The sequence below is a fragment of the Monodon monoceros genome, unplaced genomic scaffold (genome assembly GCF_005190385.1).
Source record: "Monodon monoceros isolate NGI ecotype Baffin Bay Population unplaced genomic scaffold, NGI_Narwhal_1 Super_Scaffold_3, whole genome shotgun sequence".
Lineage (NCBI taxonomy): Eukaryota > Metazoa > Chordata > Mammalia > Artiodactyla > Monodontidae > Monodon > Monodon monoceros.
Genome location: NW_021703780.1, coordinates 86300006 through 86319911, shown reverse-complemented (window position 1 = coordinate 86319911; position 19906 = coordinate 86300006). Strand labels below are relative to the sequence as shown.

Below are 19906 nucleotides of genomic sequence, written 5' to 3'. Positions count from 1 at the left end.
GGAAAATCAGGATGTTGGCGGGTCTGCCATCTTTCTGGAGGCTCAAGGGGAAAATCTGTTTTCTTGCCTTTTCCAGCTTCTATAAGCCAACTACATTCCTGGACGTACGGCCCCTTCCTTCATTTTCAAACCAAGAGTTTAGCATCTTGAAATATCTTCCTCTGACTACAACTTCTGCTTCTGACATTACATGTCCTTTCAATGACTTCCCTCTTATAAGGACCCTTATGGTGACATTGGGCCCACCCAAATAATCCAGAATAATCTTCCCATCTCAACATCCTTAGTTTAATCAGATCTTCAGAGTCCCTCCTGCCCCACCAGGTAACATGTTCAGACTTTAGGGATTAGGAGGTAGACTTCTTCTGGGGGCCACTGTTCTGCCTACGTTTATTAGGCCCAGGCTCTCTCTTAAAGTTGTATTTATGTCTCTACCCACGTATTGGGCATTTACTTCTAGGTTACCTGCCTGATTCTCAGAATCTGTTTTCAGTACAACCTTTTCCATCCCCAGAGTGGTTTTTCTTCCTAATTTTCCTGTTTCTTCTGCTTATTCCAGCTCAAAACCTTAGAGGCAGTTTTTTGTGTTGTTAGTTAAAGATCTTTTTTTTTCTCTTACTTTTCTGAGGATGTGTTTGGAAGAAATAGTGGAGGAAGACCATTGTATTATTCTAGTTACATCATATTCTAATAGATAGGCCATTGTAAGCCAGTGGTTTAAGGCTTCTGCTCAGTAACTTAGCCCAGAAAGATGAACTTTCTGCCAATGGTGGAATTTTTCCTTCTTTGCTTGTTGGGGTGGGGGGATTGGGTGGTGGTCTCAGGACAGGCTTACACTGACTCTGGGGTGCTGACTTATCTGGGCTTGTCTGGAGGGCAGGTACTAAGAATCAACCAGGGATTGGTTTGTATATTTGAAGAGCTTGGGGGATGAGGTGAGGGGACTATCTTGATGCAGGTTGGGGAGAGGGACAGTTATCTGAAAGGTCGTCAGTGAAAACAGACATTTCCTCCAAGGGGAGGGGCAATTTTTAATACCCAGGCGAGTGTGTTACTCAATTTCAGCAACACCATGTCAGTTCAGGTCCCCTAAGAAGGAGACTACAAGATGGCATCAGAGAATCAGACATTAAAAAAAAAAAAGACCTGAGGAAGTGCCTTTGAAGGATAAGGGGGGAGCGAGCAGAAATGGGTAGAGGGAGACTCAGACTGAGATTCAGGTCTGATAGCTTTGAACAGAGAGGGGAGGAAAACTTGCGCAGGAAGAATGCCAGAGCACAGCACAGTTCTGAAAATATTGTGGCCCTTCTGATGGGGAGTCCTCAAGCCGTAGTTGCCCTTATGAGGAATCCTGCAGGAATGCCAGCATTAACACCCCCATGGAGCCCCATTAGCAGGTAGCAACCTGGGGAAGTGCAGCCACAGCACGCATGCTGGCTGGAGGCCATCGGGTAACTGTGTGCCATGCAGTAGATTCTTCTCAAGTGAGACCTACTTGGGACCCTTCTGTGTCTCCCACAGTCCACTCTGTGGTTCTTGCATATGCACTTCTTCATGCTCATTTTGGGAGCAGCCTTAAAATGATTTTAATTTTGATATCCTTCCCTTACTTCTCTTAACAGTCATTACTAGGTCATATAGGCAAAGCTGCCACAATATTTCTTTAACAATATAATAACAGTACAATATTTAAGTAGTATCCATTTTAATTTGGGATTAAAAGAAATACTACAAATGCAGTCTTGTTTTATTTGGTATCGAACATTTTCAGTCAAAATTACATAGATAGTATTTATTCCAAGTTGTTGCATGTAGCTGTTGTTCATACATTCTTCTTGCCGTATAATATTTTCTTTCATGAATTTATTAGAGTTTAGGATTTCTGAATCAGTTTTTTTCCATCAGCCATTCTCACTTTAGTATAAACTAGTTTAATAAGATTGACTTTTTCTAGTACCCAGCTAAGGTCTGTTATGTCAGGGAGCAGTAGATGTTTTACTCCCCCTGGATTAAAGGGAGAGGTACAGTCATATTCACTTCATAAATAGAACACTTTGGAAAGCAGAATAAGATTGCTTTGCTTCCTTTAAAGCAAGGGGAGGTTATGGGGCCGTGGGGAATGTTGGGATGGGACTGGATACTTAGAGCCAAGGGAAGAGCCTAAAGGTTTATTTGCTTTTACAGCTGTCAGTTTTAACCATCCCAGAACACATTAAGCCTACCTTACCAGCATTCTTCAACTTTGTGGTTTGTTTAGCACTAGTGCAAGAGAAAGCACCATCAGGGTAGACAGGAAGCCAATTGTGGAGTGGATGTTTGAGATACATTTCTTTTCATACAATCCAACAAACAACTTTAGATTTCACGATCTATCACATGACTGAGTGGAATTTCATGAAACTCTCTACTGATATGATAGCATGACATAAAGATCAGTTCGAGATTACAAACCATTGTTTCTGAACATCTGCACAGTATGCCATCGACCTGCTAACCTTTGGAAATCATCAGTATTTGCTTTGAAAGTGGAAGAGAGGCACAGTCATGTTTCATTTCCATCAGGTACTTAACTGCCCTTTACCCTGTTCCCCTTGCACATGCTCTTGCCTCCACCTGGAGCACTTTTATCCCTTCATATTCACCTATTCTTTAAGACCTGTTCTTCAGTCCCGAGAATGTCACCACTCCTTCCCTTGAAACCGACAGGAACTCTCACCCAGTCCTGACACATTATCTCATTGTATTTTTGTATTGATGTACTGTCCCCCTCTACCAAGCAGAAAGACCCTTCACCATTGGAATTATGCTTTAAATACATTTTTGAACTTGTTATTCATTAAAATTGATTTTGATTACATATATTTTCTAAAGATTCTCTTGGAAAAGCATTACAGTATGAACCAGTGCTGTAAGGTTAGTGGAATTGTAAAAGAAAATAGGGCCACGAAAGAAGGAATCAAATAAACCAACCACAATAACTATACTTAAATAACAACTTGCTTCTAAAAAATATGGGCAGCTAGAACAAAGCAGCATAGTATTATTTAGTCCTCATTATCTCAGAGGAGGAAAACAACAGTTCCTTTGGGGAAAGTTAGTTTTCCTTGATCCCAGAGTTCAGGAAAACTCTAATAGTGGACCTGACGTAGGAGATAGTGGCATAATTTTAACGTAATTAACTCAATAAATATTGAGGACTGTTCAATGTTCTTGGATGTTTCAGTTTGCTAATTTTAGGAGGGGAAGGCAGGCAGGATAAAATTTGACATTATTTGTTTACCAAGTGGTGAGAGGACAGATAAGTAAATAGATCATTGCATAAGAAGTGGTAAGTCCTTTAAGTAGTATAAGCATAGAGTTGCTCTGTACAGAAGCACTTACTCAGAGGATGACGGTTGAGGAAGACTTCTCTGAGAAGGTGATTCGTGATGTTGGAGCCAAGCTTTGAAAAACATTTGGAAGTTATGACAGAATGGGGTTTGGTGTTGAAAAGGAAAGAAGCCTTGGACAGAGAAAAAGGACACTGCAGCCTCCGAGAGCAGCATATATAAAAACCCAGATGCAAGAAAGAGTATTGGGCTTCTCATTTGCTAAAGCCATAAGCAGGGGCCTAACCGTGCAGGGTCTCATTTTCATGTTAAGCAATTTTGCATTATTCCAGAGACTACCGAGGAATTGCTGCAAGTGTTAGGTCAGGAGTTGACGTGATGAGATTAGTAATTTTAAAAGATCATGGGACATGTAGTATGGAGATACAAATTAAAAGGGAGCAAGACTGAAGCCAGAGATACTTGTTAGGAGGTATCTGGAGTGGTGATAATGATGACAGTGATAATATCGCTCCCAGAAGAATCAGCAGTGACCTCCGTAATAGTGCAGAATGAACACAGCATCATGCCTCATCACCGTTTCTCTTCATGACCTGCAATAAAAGCACTCAGCTTTGCTTTGCAGTAAAGGTGATTTCAGATATTTTTAATATACTGTGGAAAAATTTCCTTCATGATGGAATTTCTTTTCTCTAAATAGAACTATCATATGCTTGGATCTTCAACGAATATCCATCGTTTGTCGGAGAAGATAGTCGGAGATTTGTCTCTCAAGAGACAGGCCACCTCTACATAGCCAAGGTGGAACCACTGGATGTGGGAAATTACACGTGTGTGGTGACTAGTATGGTGACAAACGCCAGAGTGCTGGGTTCTCCAACTCCTTTGGTGCTGCGTTCTGATGGTAGGAAATGTTTCAAGGGGCAATTCTGAGTGGAAATGCTGTTGCGAATACAAGAAAAAACAAATTGAGAGAAGTGAAAAGTATATCCTGAAGAATTATCATTTTGGTTTTTTCAGAAGAAAAAATATTTATGAGTACAATGGCTAAAATGATTCCATCGACCATAGGTCCCTGTACATAATTCTTACTCAGGACTGGCTTCCTGATTTGCAGGGACCAGTGCAGAATGAAAATGAGGAGTCACTTGTTCAAAACTTATGAAGAATTTCAAGATGGTGGCAATAGGTCATTAAGCCAAACGCGAGGTCCTCTGAGCCTGGGGCTCACCTTGCGTTCCCGTGACGTCAGCGGTCCTTATTTTTGCCAGTTTGAGGTTATTAAAGCTTTGGATATTTTGTTATAGGCTAAAAAGCATCTCTAAAGAAAATTAAAAGAAAAAGTGTGTACATTAGATCCCCAGAACTTATTCATCTTATTATTGAAAGTTTGTACACTTTGACCAACATCTCCCCCATTCCCCTACCCTCACCAGCGTAGTGATTATATAGTAACGTTGTGTTGTGTACTTGAAATTGGCTTAGAGAGTAGATCTTAAGTGTTCTCACTACAGAAAAAAAATTTAATTTTAAAAATTGAAAATAGTAATTGTGAGATGTTAAATATCTTAACTTGACTGATGTAATCATTTCACAAAGTGTACATATATGAAATCATCACATCGTACGCCCTAAAAAAATCACGTTGTACAACCTAAATACATGCAGTGTTTATTTGTCAGTCATACCTCAATAAAACTGGAGGGGAAAAAAGGAAAACAGGTGTTTCTTCAGCCCCTCAATGACTGTTTCAAGGGAGCCCATGAACTGCAGAGTAAGCAGATTTGGAAGCTTGGGTAACTGTCCCACTTATGCAAAACCGTATCTGATACAGCACAATGCCATGGCCACAAAATACTTTCCAGTCAGTTATAATTGAATTTGACCTTTCCCATTTATTAAGTTACCATTTCTTGTCTCCTGGTAGTCAGTAAGTTTAAGATTGGTGTCTATGCTATCAGGGTACCATTAAGTAAATTTCCTCCCATAATTTTTGCTCTTTAGGATATTTTAAGAACTCATAATACATTGTATATTTCGGTTTGACTAGAAATGTCCAAATTGAATACAGAATAAAAAAGCCTCTCGTTTTATATAATGTAAAAGGCCTAGTGGTTTTCTCAGAACTGCTCTGTAAGCCGTAACTTAGGAATCACGGAATCCAAAGTTCCCACATATTTATTAATGTCGCACATTTGGCCCAAGGTAGCACTGCTTCTAAAAGTACCTACCAGACGGCTAGTGAGTAATTCAAATCATAAGGAAGAGTTAGTTCAAAACAGAGCAAAAAAAAAAAAGTTTTAAGAAAAATGGGACAATTCCAAAGGAAACGTCGAAACCATTAACTTTGTATTGTGGATTCACAGGAGTGATGGGTGAATATGAACCGAAAATAGAAGTTCAGTTTCCAGAAACTCTTCCAGCAGCTAAAGGTTCAACTGTGAAGTTGGAATGTTTTGCCCTTGGAAAGTAAGTTTTGTAACATTTATACCGATACGCTAAAATATTAGGTTGCTGTAAGAGATCAAGATAGCTTTTAACAGCCTCTTCTTTTCCTTCTTTTCTAAAATTTTCTTTCATTTAGAAGCAAAGAAAAAATTAAAATACAGGAGAAATGCACATGTATAATTTAGTTTGAAACTTTAAAGGAGATTTATGGAGAATGACTATGCCTGCCTAATTTCATAAACTAAATTGGTGTTATTTTTCTTCTGCTTGTTCATTTGTTGTATTATAATACAGTGAGTATACATTAGACTTTTTTCTCTAAATCATGAATTAACTAGAGAAAATGCACAGTTTATTTTATTAAAATAGCAACCTAAAGAGATAAACCTTTGCATTTGCAGGTTTATGTGACTGACAACTGGCTGTGTTCTGCATTTGAGAATCTGTGCCTTTTTTGTTCTATCCTAAGAAAGTTTTATTTTGTCAAGCCTAAAAGGCTTCCAGGCATCTGTTTAAAATAGCAAATAACTTGACAAATTTCTTCTTAGTCCTGTACCTCAGATTAATTGGAGAAGAAGTGATGGACTGCCTTTTTCCACTAAAATTAAATTGAGGAAGTCCAATGGTGTGCTTGAAATCCCCAACTTCCAACAGGAAGATGCAGGTTCCTATGAATGCATTGCTGAGAATTCACGAGGAAGAAATGTCGCCAGGGGCCGTCTGACTTACTATGGTGAGCCTTCACTTTGGGCATATTGGATTTTTAACTTTCGATCTCTCTAAAAGTTATTGTTATTGGGACTGGGTGGGGGTGAGTAGGAGGTTTTAGCAGAATCCCAGTGTCCAGCGTTTTCTGTTCTACATTTTGTTAAATGAGGATATTTATCATAGAAGGAATTTTAAAAAATTAATTTTTGCAATGAAGTTGGAGGCATGATATACTCGTACTGCATTTTAAACTGATTGATATGATAATGAAATATTTCACTTTTTTTCCTAAGAGTAACCATTTACTCACTTAACCGTAACAAGGAGAGATCTTTCTATCTGCCCTTACCTCTAGAAAATGGGATTTTGTATCTTTCCTTATGGTCTTTACTAAGCAGAAAGAAACTGTCTACTGGGAAGACTTGCAATTACTGCGTTAGACAAACCACATAAACCCAGGCTTACTTGACTTCCTCAGTGTTATTCTATCCTTTCCAATAGCGTAGGTGTACCATGTTTGGTGCCTTTAATTTGTAAGCACATTTTTTTGATGTACTGCTCAATTTGGGTAAAGAAAGGTTAGTAACGTTACCTTTATTTAAAGTCTATTTGTAGGAAAATTAGATTATCCTTTTTCCCCAAACTTGTTTTCAAATCCCTTTTATTAAAAAACTATACTAGGTATTTTGATGAAAGCAGGTTTTAGAAAGCAGAAATAAATGATTTTACAAAATGTACTATTAAATATGGGAAGATGTAAGCTCAGTGAATATATTTTTGCAGTTTAATCATTAGAAACATTGTAAAACTAATAGGAATTGAACACTTGTGAAAAGCAAATGGCAATATATTCTGTTTATTTCAAAAACTGGAATTTGAAATAATTTTCAGTGCAAACTTGTACAGTATATAAAATGTTTCAGAGAGGAAAAACTTTGCAAAGACAAATACTAAAATTATAGAGCTTATTATGAACCCCTTCAAAAGAATGTGAAGTTCGTGCGTACATTATGTGTGATTAGATTGACATTTATTTTATGGTAAGGTTATAGGATCCGTCAGGAACAAAATGGAGGCATGGTTTAATAGCATGAGTCATTCCGTGTTCTAACTCTCCCATCTTGTAACAGGATTAGAATACATAGCACCGAGTTGGAGTTTCCCAGGTGTCAAGTTCTACATGTTGGTGGGATGATACGGAGATAAGTTGGGGACACTTAACCCATGTGGCTGTATGGCTCTAAGTCGACCGCAAACAAGTCCTAGTTTATTTTTTCCTTTCTAAGCAGCCACTAACTGACCCAGGGTAAGAAGTGACCATGATGGGAAAACACAGGATATTCCAACTGTCTTAATGTTTCAATAGGAATGTTTTTATCTGTATGGAACAGCGACCCTGCACAAATAATAAAACACTTGTATGGCAAGACATCCAAAGCTAAGTTGACATTTATGTGCCTTATATTCAGGTCCTGGCACATTTTCTCTGTGGTGTGTTTTCTGCCCTTATCTACTTTTTCCCTTTCTCTGCATGTTGGTTGCCCTTACCGTCACAGAATGGCTACCAGCAGTGGCTAGCACATTAGTTTTTGTTCATCCTTCCTTTGTCTAAAACATCTGGCAATTCACTTCTCAAATCTCATTGGCTGCGTGTTCATTCCTAAACCAATCACCAGCTAGGATAATTGGCTTAAACAACTTAAGAGCCTCTTTTTGGGACATGGAATATGGTCAGGTTTCCCTGGATTTTGTGGACAATGCGAGGTGATGGAAGAGAGGATAATTCAACGAAAAGTTGGGTCATCTTAGAAATAAAGAAGAGAGGAAATGGATGCACAATAGACAACCAACGTCATCCACTATTCTTAGTAAATGAGCTAGACTGTTGCTTTAGTCCATTATGTAGGTAATATGATATGTACCTAAGAAACAAATTAGAAATAATGAGATAAATGGACTTCCCTGGCAGTCCAGTGGTTAAGACTTTGCACTTCCACCGCAGGGGACGCATGTTCGATCACCGGTCGGGGAACTAGGATCCCACATGCCGCATGGGCCAGCCACAAAAAAAAAAGAAAAAGATAACAAGAAAAGAAATCAATGAGATAGAGAGTTTCATGAAAGCTACTTTACAGTTCTGGCTTAAGACTAGTATATTCAGGGCTTTCCTGGTGGCGCAGTGGTTAAGAATCTGCCTGCCAATGCAGGGGACACGGGTTCAAGCCCTAGTCTGGGAAGATCCCACATGCCGTGGAGCAACTAAGCCGGTGCGCCACAACTACTGAGCCTGCGCTCTAGAGCCCTTGAGCCACAACTATTGAGCCCACCTGCCGCAACTACTGAAGCCCGCGGGCCTAGAGCCTGTGCTCCGCAACAAGCCACCTCAATGAAAAGCCTACCCACTGCAACGAAGAGTAGCCCCCGCTTACTGCAACTAGAGAAAGCCACGCACGGCAACAAAGACCCAACATGGCCAAAAATAATAAAATAAATTTATTTTTTAAAAAAGACTAGTATATTCAATAAATGCTGTGCAGTTCTCTGCTTATCTGCTCTAATATTTCATGTAAAAAATGGTCCAGTAGAATATTTGAATCTCATATGATGGAATCAGGGGAAAAATCACAATAAATGTACCAGTTGTAATCTCAGGATTGGCTTAGTCCAGCAAATTATCCCTCCACTTGGAGAATAGTAATATGAGGAGCCAGTGGAAATTTTTGCTAGAAACTTGAGTCTCAGTCAAGGGATCATGTGTGAGTTTATTTGTAGTCTCCATCCACCGAGGTTGATAATTCCTGAAAGAAGAAAATGTGTTTTAATATAGAGTAGAGAGGAGTGATTTGGGACTGAACTACACTTCAGACTGGGCAAGTCGTTTATATTTTTTAAAAAACAAAATAAGGTAAAACTCAGATGGGTACATTTTCTCTAAAAGCGAAATAGCTATATTTTCATTTCAATTTCAGTTATAAAAAAAGCAATTTTATGAGATAGAAAGGGAAAGACAAACCTTCCCATGGTTGAAATTAAATAGAAATAGATAAACTGTTTCTCCATATGGAGGATGCAAATGTAAATCCCGAAGTACACATCCCATGCATAATGCAATGTGAAACCAGGAAGACATCTCACCTCCTAGTCTCGGGTCTAAAACACAAGCTGAGACTTGGCTGAATATACTGTGAGTATTGAATGACTTTCATTATGAGTGGTACATTGCTTTCATCTGTAAAAGGATTTCCCAAGTGTCTTCTAAAACGTAAGTAAAAATGACAAATGAACCTGATGCAACTGATTTGCATACATCATTTAAGGTAGCATTACTTCTTTTTCATAAAACATCATTTGATTCAAATTGAAGCAATTTATCCATCTTTCCCTGCCTACACTTTCATTTGCACAGAGGTTTGTAAGATGTTCACTAGTTTGTGTTTAATTAAGAGTTACTTCTAAGTTGAAGGAAATATTTTTTTCCTCCACTGTAGAAGTTTCTCTTCTATGGATGCTGATTTTTAGAGCAAATTTAGACTAGTATCTGCTGTCATTCACATACTAAGTTGTTATCAATTGTGATCTCATAATTCAAAAATGCACTTGGACAAGAAAATCTATTTTGTGTACCTGCATTTTTTTTCTACTAATAGACATCTGAAGAATGTAATACAGTGCCCAGAATTTCAAAAAGAGAGAAAGCATAATGAGTTTGACTCAGGGAAAGGCAGATTGTAACATCCATCCTCAAATATAGAAATGTTTCATATACCCACTTAGTAAATACTTAGGGAATTAAATATCATTTTAGCCACTATGCTTACGTTAATCTATTATTGCCCATAGTCGTATCCATTTATGTGGATGAAGTATTTGTTTTTTATTGTGGAGTGGTTTGGATTTCTTTCCTTTTTCATTGCAGCAAAGCCTCATTGGGTTCAACTCATAAAAGATGTGGAAATAGCTGTGGAGGACAGTCTTTACTGGGAATGTCGAGCGAGTGGTAAGCCCAAACCCTCCTACCGATGGTTGAAAAATGGAGAAGCCCTTGTGCTCGAGGTAAGGTAACATGCCTGCTCAATCCACCCTGTCCCCACTTTGTGTAAATAAATGCCTTCCCTAGTGACCAGTGCCAGAGTCAACTGGTGAGTTTGCATACATTCATCTGAACAGTTCATACCACGTTCATCTAAGAAGTGGTACAGAGGTAAAAAGGATAAAGTCAAGTACTCAGTGTGCCAAGGAGGAAATATTTTCAATATTGAATTTCATTGGGAAAAGGTGATTTTATGAATTTTGTACATAAAATGATATACTGTCAACCCATGAACAGTGCAGGCGTTAATCCTCGTATAATTTATAGCCTGTCCTCTGTGTCCTCAATTCCTCCGTATCCACAGATGCAGCCAACCAGGGACCATGTAGTCCTGTAGTATTTACTATTGAAAAAGTATCTGCAAATGAGTGGACCCCCGTAGTTCCAACCTTGTTGTTCAAGGGTCCACTGCACTATTTTTTTTCATTTTGAAATTAGAGAAGGCTTTATGTTAATAAAATGTAGAATATAATTTCCTTTCTCGTGTTTGATAACTTGCATGGCCTCTGGAGAAAAAATGTATCGATTACTTCATTACCTTGTTACATGAGTACTTATTTTCTCAATCACTTCTCTTCTCAAGCCAGGTAATTTTTGCTCTTTTTAAAAATTGTGTACTAAGTCAGTTATGTTCCTTCAAATTTCTACACATAACCATTCATAATACCTGTGAACCTTTAATAAATGTGTTTCCCAGAACCCTTTTTAATACATAATGTATAATATCTTCAATTTGCATGATTTTAAAAACTGGTGAGAACCTTTCCGGTTGATGGGGTGGGAAGCATGGTAGATTTCTTAAAGTCTGCAACTTTATCCACAGGGAAAAATGAAATAGTTGCAATATTTTACATTGTGCTTTGTTATTTATTTTACTGATACCCTTTTTGACTGAAGGACGTTTATTAGTATTTCCAATGTCTAGCTGTTATGTTAAGTCATTCTCACTGTTTCAAATAAGGGAAACGTGTAAACTTCAGGTCAGCTTGCCTAATCCCATGAGAAAAATTAAGGAGGTTTGTGTATGATTGATATAAGATTCAGTGGTTATCTTTTTTCTTCTAAAATGGTATATACAAGACATTTTTATTATCATCTAGGGGAGAACACAGATAGAAAATGGTGCCCTTACAATATCCAACCTAAATGTGACCGATTCTGGCATGTTCCAGTGCATAGCAGAGAACAAACATGGTCTCGTCTATTCCAGTGCTGAGCTCAAGGTTGTGGGTAAGACTAATTTTCTTGTCTTATTATTTTTTTTCTTAAATCCTCCATACTTGCCAGAAGCAGAAATATTTACTTTTCATATTAGATTCCTATATCTAATAACATTTTCAGTATCACAGCAGAATCATGCAGGGTTTCTAATCAAGGCACACATTTTAATGATTTCTAAGGGAAAGCAGCAATTATGACCAGAATTAAGGCCCAAAGATTGAAGAAGAGAAGCAACAGGGAGAGAGTGTTGACCTAAGACATCCTTATTATCCACCTCCAGCAGTACCAACTAAGTAGTACCTTTTAAGAGAATAAGTGACTCTGATGTTCTCTGTTGCTGGTCCATGAAAGTAAATATCAAAATTCAAATCAGTAGTTTTTTGATCCAAAAGGAGTTGTCTTTGTCTTTAATAACTCTGCTGAAAACATCAAGCATTCGGCAGACCAAAGCTTTAATTGACCAAGGCTCAAGTACTTGAAATTATGAATTATTTTTTTCTTGTACTTTAGGTATAGGAGAAGAAAGGAGATGTTATGTTTAGGGCAGTTGTCCAGAAAAACAGTTTAAGATGCAGATGACTTAAAGTCCAACCAAAATTGTCAGAGCATAACACAGTATGTATAAATAAGAAAGAAAGAGGGGGTGGGGGGAAGGGAGGGAGGGAGGGAGAGAAAGAGGAGGAGAAGGGGAGGAAGTTTATTGCTCAGTGTTATTAAAATGGAGAATTTGGATTTCAGCTGGACTTGACCCAGGGCTCAAACATCATCACCACTCTCTGGCCCCATATGATGTTACCCAGCATGTTGTTTTCATTACCACAGTCAATCTAGTGGCAGAAGGATGGCTTTCTTAATTGTTCAGATGGAAGTCACAGTCCTACATGTCATTGGCCCCATGTACCTGATTTGAGTCACGTACCCATGGTTGGTCCAACCCAAATGGCCAGAAGGTTGAAAGGCCCTGATCTAACTCAGTATTTCCCAACTGGGGATGATTTTGCCCCTAGGGGATAGTGGCAAATTCTGGAGACCTTTTTGGCTGTCACAGTGTAAGGGGAAGGTGGGGAAGAAGGGAGCTAGCGTGTGCTACTGGCACCTGGTGGGCAGCTGCCAGAGAAGCTGCTAAATATCCTACGATGCCCAAGATAGCCTCTCACAACAAAGTCCTGTCTAGCCCGAAATGTGAAGTGTCTCACTGAAAAACACTGGTTTGAGGAAAACAGGTCTTTCTTGGTGCCTGGAAGTTAAGAAACAAATCATATGCACCAGGAAGACTGAAGCTTGGGAGGAGCAGATCATCAACTGAAAATCTGGCTAGTGTTGTCCATGACAGAGAAGTAGGGTGTCATGACGGAAAGAAAGTGGGATTTGCCCATATCTTAAGTCGAAGCATGGCTGTGCTCTTATGTTAAATTAACCTTATGAGCCATAGTTTATTCATCTTTCAAATGGGTGGGTCCCTACCCAGTGTTGCATGGGGTTTTCCTATGGGAAAATATATGATCTATGCTTAAAAAAAAGATTTCATTGAAATATACAAGTATTTTTCATTTGTGTTAGTGAAAGTTATTCTCTCAGGATCCTAATTCTTAAGGCCAGCAACCTTTGGATAACATGTCTTCTTTATCTGCAATCATATATATATATATGTATATATATAGTATAATTCCTTCTATGATTTCCACATATAAAAAATAAGTTATATTAACTAGGATATGACATAAGACAGGGGATTAGATATTTGGGGAAATGCACTCGGTTCTTTTTTCTGCATTTGCGGTAAAAGGAAGGATGATTTTCTGAGTTAACATACTTAATTCAAATGATACATTTTTGTGTCTCTTGAATGTTCAGGTATTGCTTCAGGATCAGCATTCCGTCCATTATTAGCCAGCCTAATGTTTTCTACATATTATAGTATTTAATGGAATATTGTAACTTAGTATAATAATGCATGTTATAATATATTTCTCCAACTTGGAAGTTAAAGCTAACCACATGAAAATTTTGTAATAGATCTTGTTACTGTTTATACAAGAGAATAAGAATTCAGTACTCAGCCTTCATTCTAAAAACATTACTGAGCATCTAATGAGTGCCAGGCCCTGTGCCACATCTGTGTCCTTGAAGTCACAAGAGAGACCAACCCTACTGTTGTCCTCATGGAACTAACTTTCAAGAACATTCTATTAAATGCTTTTAGTTTTAATAAACTCATGATTGAGCTATTTTAAAACTTCATAGTAAGCTTTAAAAATTCTCATATAAAGTAATTGTCTCAGGAATTGGAACTTGCCAGAAAACACAATGGTAGGACTTACTTTTTAAGCATTGAAAGCATCCTGTAGGTGCTACCCAATCAAATAAATCAAGTACCGATATCTTATGTGTCAAGAAACTTTAAAAAATCATAAAGTCAACCTTTGAAATTTACGGGAATTTAAAGAAATGAAATCAGACATCGAATTGTCATTCTTTCTTCTTTCATCCTTTTTAGCTTCTGCTCCAGATTTTTCAAAGACTCCGATGAAAAAGTTGATTCAGGTGCAGGTGGGCAGCGAGGTCAGCTTGGACTGTAAACCCAGAGCTTCCCCCAGGGCGCTCTCTTCCTGGAAGAAAGGAGATGCGCCTGTACAGGAGACTGAAAGGTATTCTGTTGTCCAGAAAGGTGGTGATTTATTTGCTTCTCACTTTCCATCGTGATGCCAAAGTAGGTGTTCAGTATGAAGTGAAATGCAGTAGCATTTCAATAAAATGTGAGGTGTTCCAAGAACCGCAATAGCAGTATTTTTGTTTGTAATACTCTCAAGATGATACTCACCAGGTTTTGAAATCTAACAACAGAGATTTATCTCCCCTCTTCCAGCATAGAATATTTTAGAAAGGAGTTTCCTCCCCATTTGCCTGGTAAGACTCAAACTGGGATGACAAAGGAATGCCAGCCCTGGACCCAGGCCCTCTCTCAGCTCCTGGTGGCCCAGCATCACAGGGCAAAGAGAATATATGATGGCAGCATATGCCAGATGAATACCAATCTTGCCGTTGCCCTATATTGAAATAATTTAGCTTTACAGGTATTTGTTTAAGCAGACGCTTTCTTGATTTCCTGTTTACTGTAATAATATTTAAAATGAAGAGGCAGAATGGGGCCTATTTAAAAGCACAGCTTCTGGACCCAGACTGCTGGGGTTCAAATCTGTTTTCTTCTACCAGCTACATGAAGTGACTTACACTTTGTGTGTTTCATTTGTTAATGGTTATGATGATATTAGTGCATACTTCACATTATGAGGGTTGCTATGCAGATAAAAGACATAAATATCCATATAGCACTTAGGTCAGTACCTGGCATAGAGTAAACATAAGTATTGGCTATCATTATTATTTATTGAGTACTTACTACCTGTTGGAGGGTTATGCTGAAAGCTTCTGGTAAGCAGAATAATGGCCCCAAACATGTCCATGTCCTTATCCTGAAGACATATGATTTACATCATTACATTACATGGCAAAAGATAATGAAAGTTAAAGATGGAATTAAGGTTGCTAACCGTTTGCCCTTAAAATGGGGAGATTATATTGGATTATCTGGGTTGCCTTAAGTATTCACCTGGGCACTTGAAAGGGGAAGAAGACAGAGGAAGTGTTTGAAAGAAATGTATGGTAATGAGCGAAGAGCAGGAGAGATTTCCAGCATGAGGGGGACCCTGATTGGGATTGCTGGCTTTGAAGATGGTAGAAGGGGGCCAATGAACAAAGGAATTTCAGACTCCTCTATAAAATGGGAAAATCCTCAGCTGACAGCAAGGAAAGAGAGATCTCAGTCCCATAACCTCAATGAACTGAATTCTTCCAGCAACCTGAAGGAGCAGAAAATGATTCTAGGACCTTCCAAAGTAACACAACCGTGACAGCACCTTGATTTTAGCCCATTGAGACGCATACTGGACTTCTGACCTCCCAAACTGTAAGATAATACATTTGTGTTGTTTTAGGCCACTAAACAAGTTTACAGTACCTTGTAATTGGAGAAAAAGGAAACTAATACAGAACTCTACACGTATTATCTCCTTTCAATATCTCTGCAACTCTGTGCTGTTAGATCTTATTATCATCTCCATTTTTACTAATGAGAAAACTAAAGCTTAGAGAAATTATGTAATTTGCCTAAAGTCACATAGCCAGGATGAGTCCCATAGCTAGGGCGTAACCATCAAGCTTTTTCAATGCCACATTGTGTATAGGGAGCCCCGAATCTGAGAGGTGGTCTCATCCTTTGAAGTCATGGGGTCCAAATTATTCTCTTTGGAGATGGGGGAAAACAAACGAACAATTTCTTAGACTAAGAAATGTAGATTTACTTTTCCAAAATTGCAAAGTCTTATTGCAGACAAGACAACCAGGTTGCGCTGCTTTTAGATTACAGTCCCAAAGTTTTTTTTGTGAGTTGGTTATGACAACACAATCTGCTCTCCCTCAGATATTTGATGGGCGACACCTCCGTTAAAAGGCAGCCACAGCAGGAGGACAAGGCCAGGTTGTCAGCTGAGTAGTTACAAAACACAATCCAACTAAGTGCTAGGCGGCACAGAATAGATTTCTGGAACAGGAAATTAATTAGTGATTTGGAGTTTAATTGTTGAAGCCAGTTTAAACAATTATAGGCACAAACTAGTTAATTTTGGCTATGATGGAAGTTAAGTGTTCGTGTATAACTGGTGACCTTTTGTTGTCAAAAACATTTTAGAGTTTTAATTGTATGCATAAATTAAATAGTGATTATGTTCCAAGGACTTAAATGCTTTGCAAAATAATAATCCCACTTGTCCTCACAGTACTGCCTGTAGTAGGCAGAGGTTTTTAATCTTAATTTTAAAAGGGGGTAAAAGATTAAGAGATTTAGCTAAAGGCACACAGGAGAGATTTACTCCTACTTTAGAGAGTGATGGAATAATGCAGGGAAAAAGTTTAAATTCTAGAATCTCACCAGGTATTTTGACTTGGCCACTTGCTACCTTGGTATCATTAGGTCAGTTATGTAACGCCTCTGAACATTAATTTCCTCATCTATAAAACAAAGAATAATTGCCACCTTATACAGTTGCTATAAAGTAAGCATTTACCATGATGTCTGATATCTGTAGATCCGCTGATCAGGAAAATGAGGTTATGTTACAGATAAAATGTTGGAAGTAACAGTGGCTGAAAGAGATAGAATTTGTTGGTTGGTTGGTTGGGCAGTTCATTGGCTGGCTGGTCTCTTAGAAGGTAGGCAGTTAAGACTACCTGGAATCCAGAGTCATCAGAGATGCACGCCCCTTTTATCTTGCTACTCTACCATCCTCACATCAGGAACCAGGATGGCTGCTGGGGCTTCAGCCTCCCAAGACATCCTTCCCAATGTCATCCCAGTGCCATCCCCCAATGACAGGAAGGAGGAAGGTAGAAATCAAGATATATTTACTCCCTTTTAAGAATCTTCCCAGAAGCCCCATCCAATAATTTTCCTTATGCCTTACTGGTCAAAAATGAGTTCCCTGGCCAAACTTAGCTGCAGAAGAGGCTGGGAAATACAGATTTCTTTCCTGGGTGGGAGTGTGCCCAATGAGAAATTGGGATTATGTTTTAAGAAGAAAGGGGGGAAAGTGGTGGCTATTCCAACCATGTCTCATGTTCATAAAAGTTATTTCTCTGAGCCTTTCAAGCTTACTTACCCTGTACTTTGTATTAAGTATTTGTAACATCTCCCCAGTGAATAAGGAAACTGTCAGGTATAAAAATAAGGTTAAAAGAGGAAACATGTTTAAGAGAAGGCTCCATAGTGCTGCAGTCTTTCCTAGGTATCTTAGTTCGAGCTTTTATAACATAATACCATAAACTGGCTGGCTTGAACAGTGGAAATTTACTTCTCACGGTTCTGAAGGATGGAAGCCAGAATCAGCGCGCCAGCATGGTTGAATTCTGGTAAGGACAGCTGCCTTCTCCTTATATCCTCAGCAAAGCAGAAAGGGAGCCAGAGAGCTCTCTGAGGTCTCGTCTATAAGGACAGTAATCCCATTCATGAAGGCTCTACCCTCATGGTCTAATCACCTCTTAAAGGCCCTGCCTTCAAATACCATCACATTGGATATTAGGATTTAACATATAAATTTTGGGGAAACTCTAATATTCAGTACATGGCACCAGGTCTGGTGGTTTGGATTTTGCTTTTATCTCTTTGGACAGCAAAAGCACTGATATGCCAGGGCCTTGATGCTTAGGGGAAAAGCTGCTAGAAGCAATTATGGAACAAGTTGCAGAGTTGAACGTACTCCAAGTTCATGTGAAATCAGAGTGGGTCTCAGCCATCACTTGGCAACAAAAGCGCCATGTCCATCCCTCTTGGTCTGCAGGCTTAAGCCAAATTGGGGTAGCACTTTAAATGATAGATTTTTTGTGGTTGTTCAGTCATGGGCTGTTCCAACATAAAATATGCAGACTCAAATCTCATCTTGGGGACAAATGAATTCATTGATGCATTTGAAAATATAAGAGAAGGCAAAAATTTTTGATGGGATATTTATGGCAAGATTTTAAATCTATAAAATTTTTACTTAGTTTTTTTTCTTGTGTTTTGGTTTGTGTTTTGTTTATTTGGGGGTTTTTTGGTGGATCAACATGGGTTTGTCAGTGAATAAGACACGATAAATAGGAAAGCTTTCTCTAGCCTAGCATATGGGCTGTTGACAAATGCACTTTTGATTAAGCCTATATATACATACATATATATATATATATAGTATGATATAAACATAGATATCTATATATTTATATAGATATATAGTATCATTCAAAGCCTGAATCAGAACAAAAATTCAAGGATTAAATATGTCTTTTAAAAATTATATAAATTGATAAATATGTCTACTATGTAAACCACACAATATGTTTGAATAATTATAATCTATCTAGTTTGAAAGTTGTTATATCAGCACAGTTACAGTTTTGAATCTTGCATCAGCCATAGTAATGTAGATCTGAGTGAGCGAGACGCCTGAATTACAGAAAGGTTTTAAAGAAATCGGTTAGTGCTTTCAAGTAGACAGAGCATTTTAAGCTAAGGTAATAAAGGGATTACTTCCCAACAGAGGTCTTAGTAAAGCTTCTGTGAATAGATAACAGGGGCTTATAATGCACGTAGTGATTCCTGAGCTCTTAGAATTAAGTGCTCATTCATTCATTTGAAAATATTTTGAATACCTACTATGTGCTAGGCACTAGGTATTTAATTTTCACCAGAGAAGTTAATCCCATTATTTGTAGATTTTCAGGGTATCAGGCAGGTAACACAGGACCTTTATAATAAAACTCAATTGGCAAAATACAGAATGTTCGGTGATTACCTGAGGAGGCCCCATCTCCAATTTAGGGTGCAGAGCAGGCTTTCTGGAGGATGTAGTGTCTATACCAAGGCTTGAACGATGACTAGGATTCACTGGAGAAGAGTGCTCAAGGTAGGAGGAACAGCCTGTGCAAAGGCACAGAGGCAAGGACAAGAACAGGCATTTGATGTTCAGTGCAACTCGAGTGAAAAGTCACTTAGGCGGGAGGGCTGCAGAGGGAGCGAGGCCATGGAGGTAAGCGAGGATCTTATTGTCAATGACGCGGGAAGCCAAATGAAATAGAGTTTGGGCTTTATTTCCTGTGAAAGCAACATAATAAGGTAGCAGTTAAAAGATCAAATTTATTTTTAAAAAATTTATTTTATTGAAATATAGTTGATTTACAATGTGTTAATTTATGCTGTACAGCAAAGTGATTCAGTTATACATATGTATACTTTCTTTTTCATATTCTTTTCCATTATGATTTATCACAGGATACTGAGTATAGTTCCCTGTGCTATACAGTAGGACCTTGTTGTTTATCCATTCTATACATAATAGTTTGCGTTTGCTAATCCCAAACTCCCAATCCTTCCCTACCCTACCCACTCTTCCCCTTGGCAACCACAAGTCTGTTCTCTATGTCTGCGAGTCAGCTTCTGTTTCGTAGATAAGTTCATTTGTGTCGTATTTTAGATTCCACATATAAGTGATATCATGTGGTATTTGTCTTTTTCTTTCGACTT

The 19906-nt window shown here is 38.4% G+C and overlaps 1 protein-coding gene across 2 annotated transcripts in view; it reads left to right on the top strand.

The window, feature by feature from the left end:
* Positions 1-19906, top strand: part of CNTN3 (contactin 3) — a 217451-nt gene that overhangs the window by 110927 nt on the left and 86618 nt on the right. For both annotated transcript variants that reach the window (XM_029244094.1, XM_029244095.1), the window contains exons 4-9: positions 4030-4233; positions 5696-5798; positions 6326-6510; positions 10402-10538; positions 11676-11805; positions 14294-14444. In XM_029244094.1, the coding sequence (XP_029099927.1) occupies positions 4030-4233; positions 5696-5798; positions 6326-6510; positions 10402-10538; positions 11676-11805; positions 14294-14444 (910 nt within the window). The remainder of the gene's footprint in view (positions 1-4029; positions 4234-5695; positions 5799-6325; positions 6511-10401; positions 10539-11675; positions 11806-14293; positions 14445-19906) is intronic.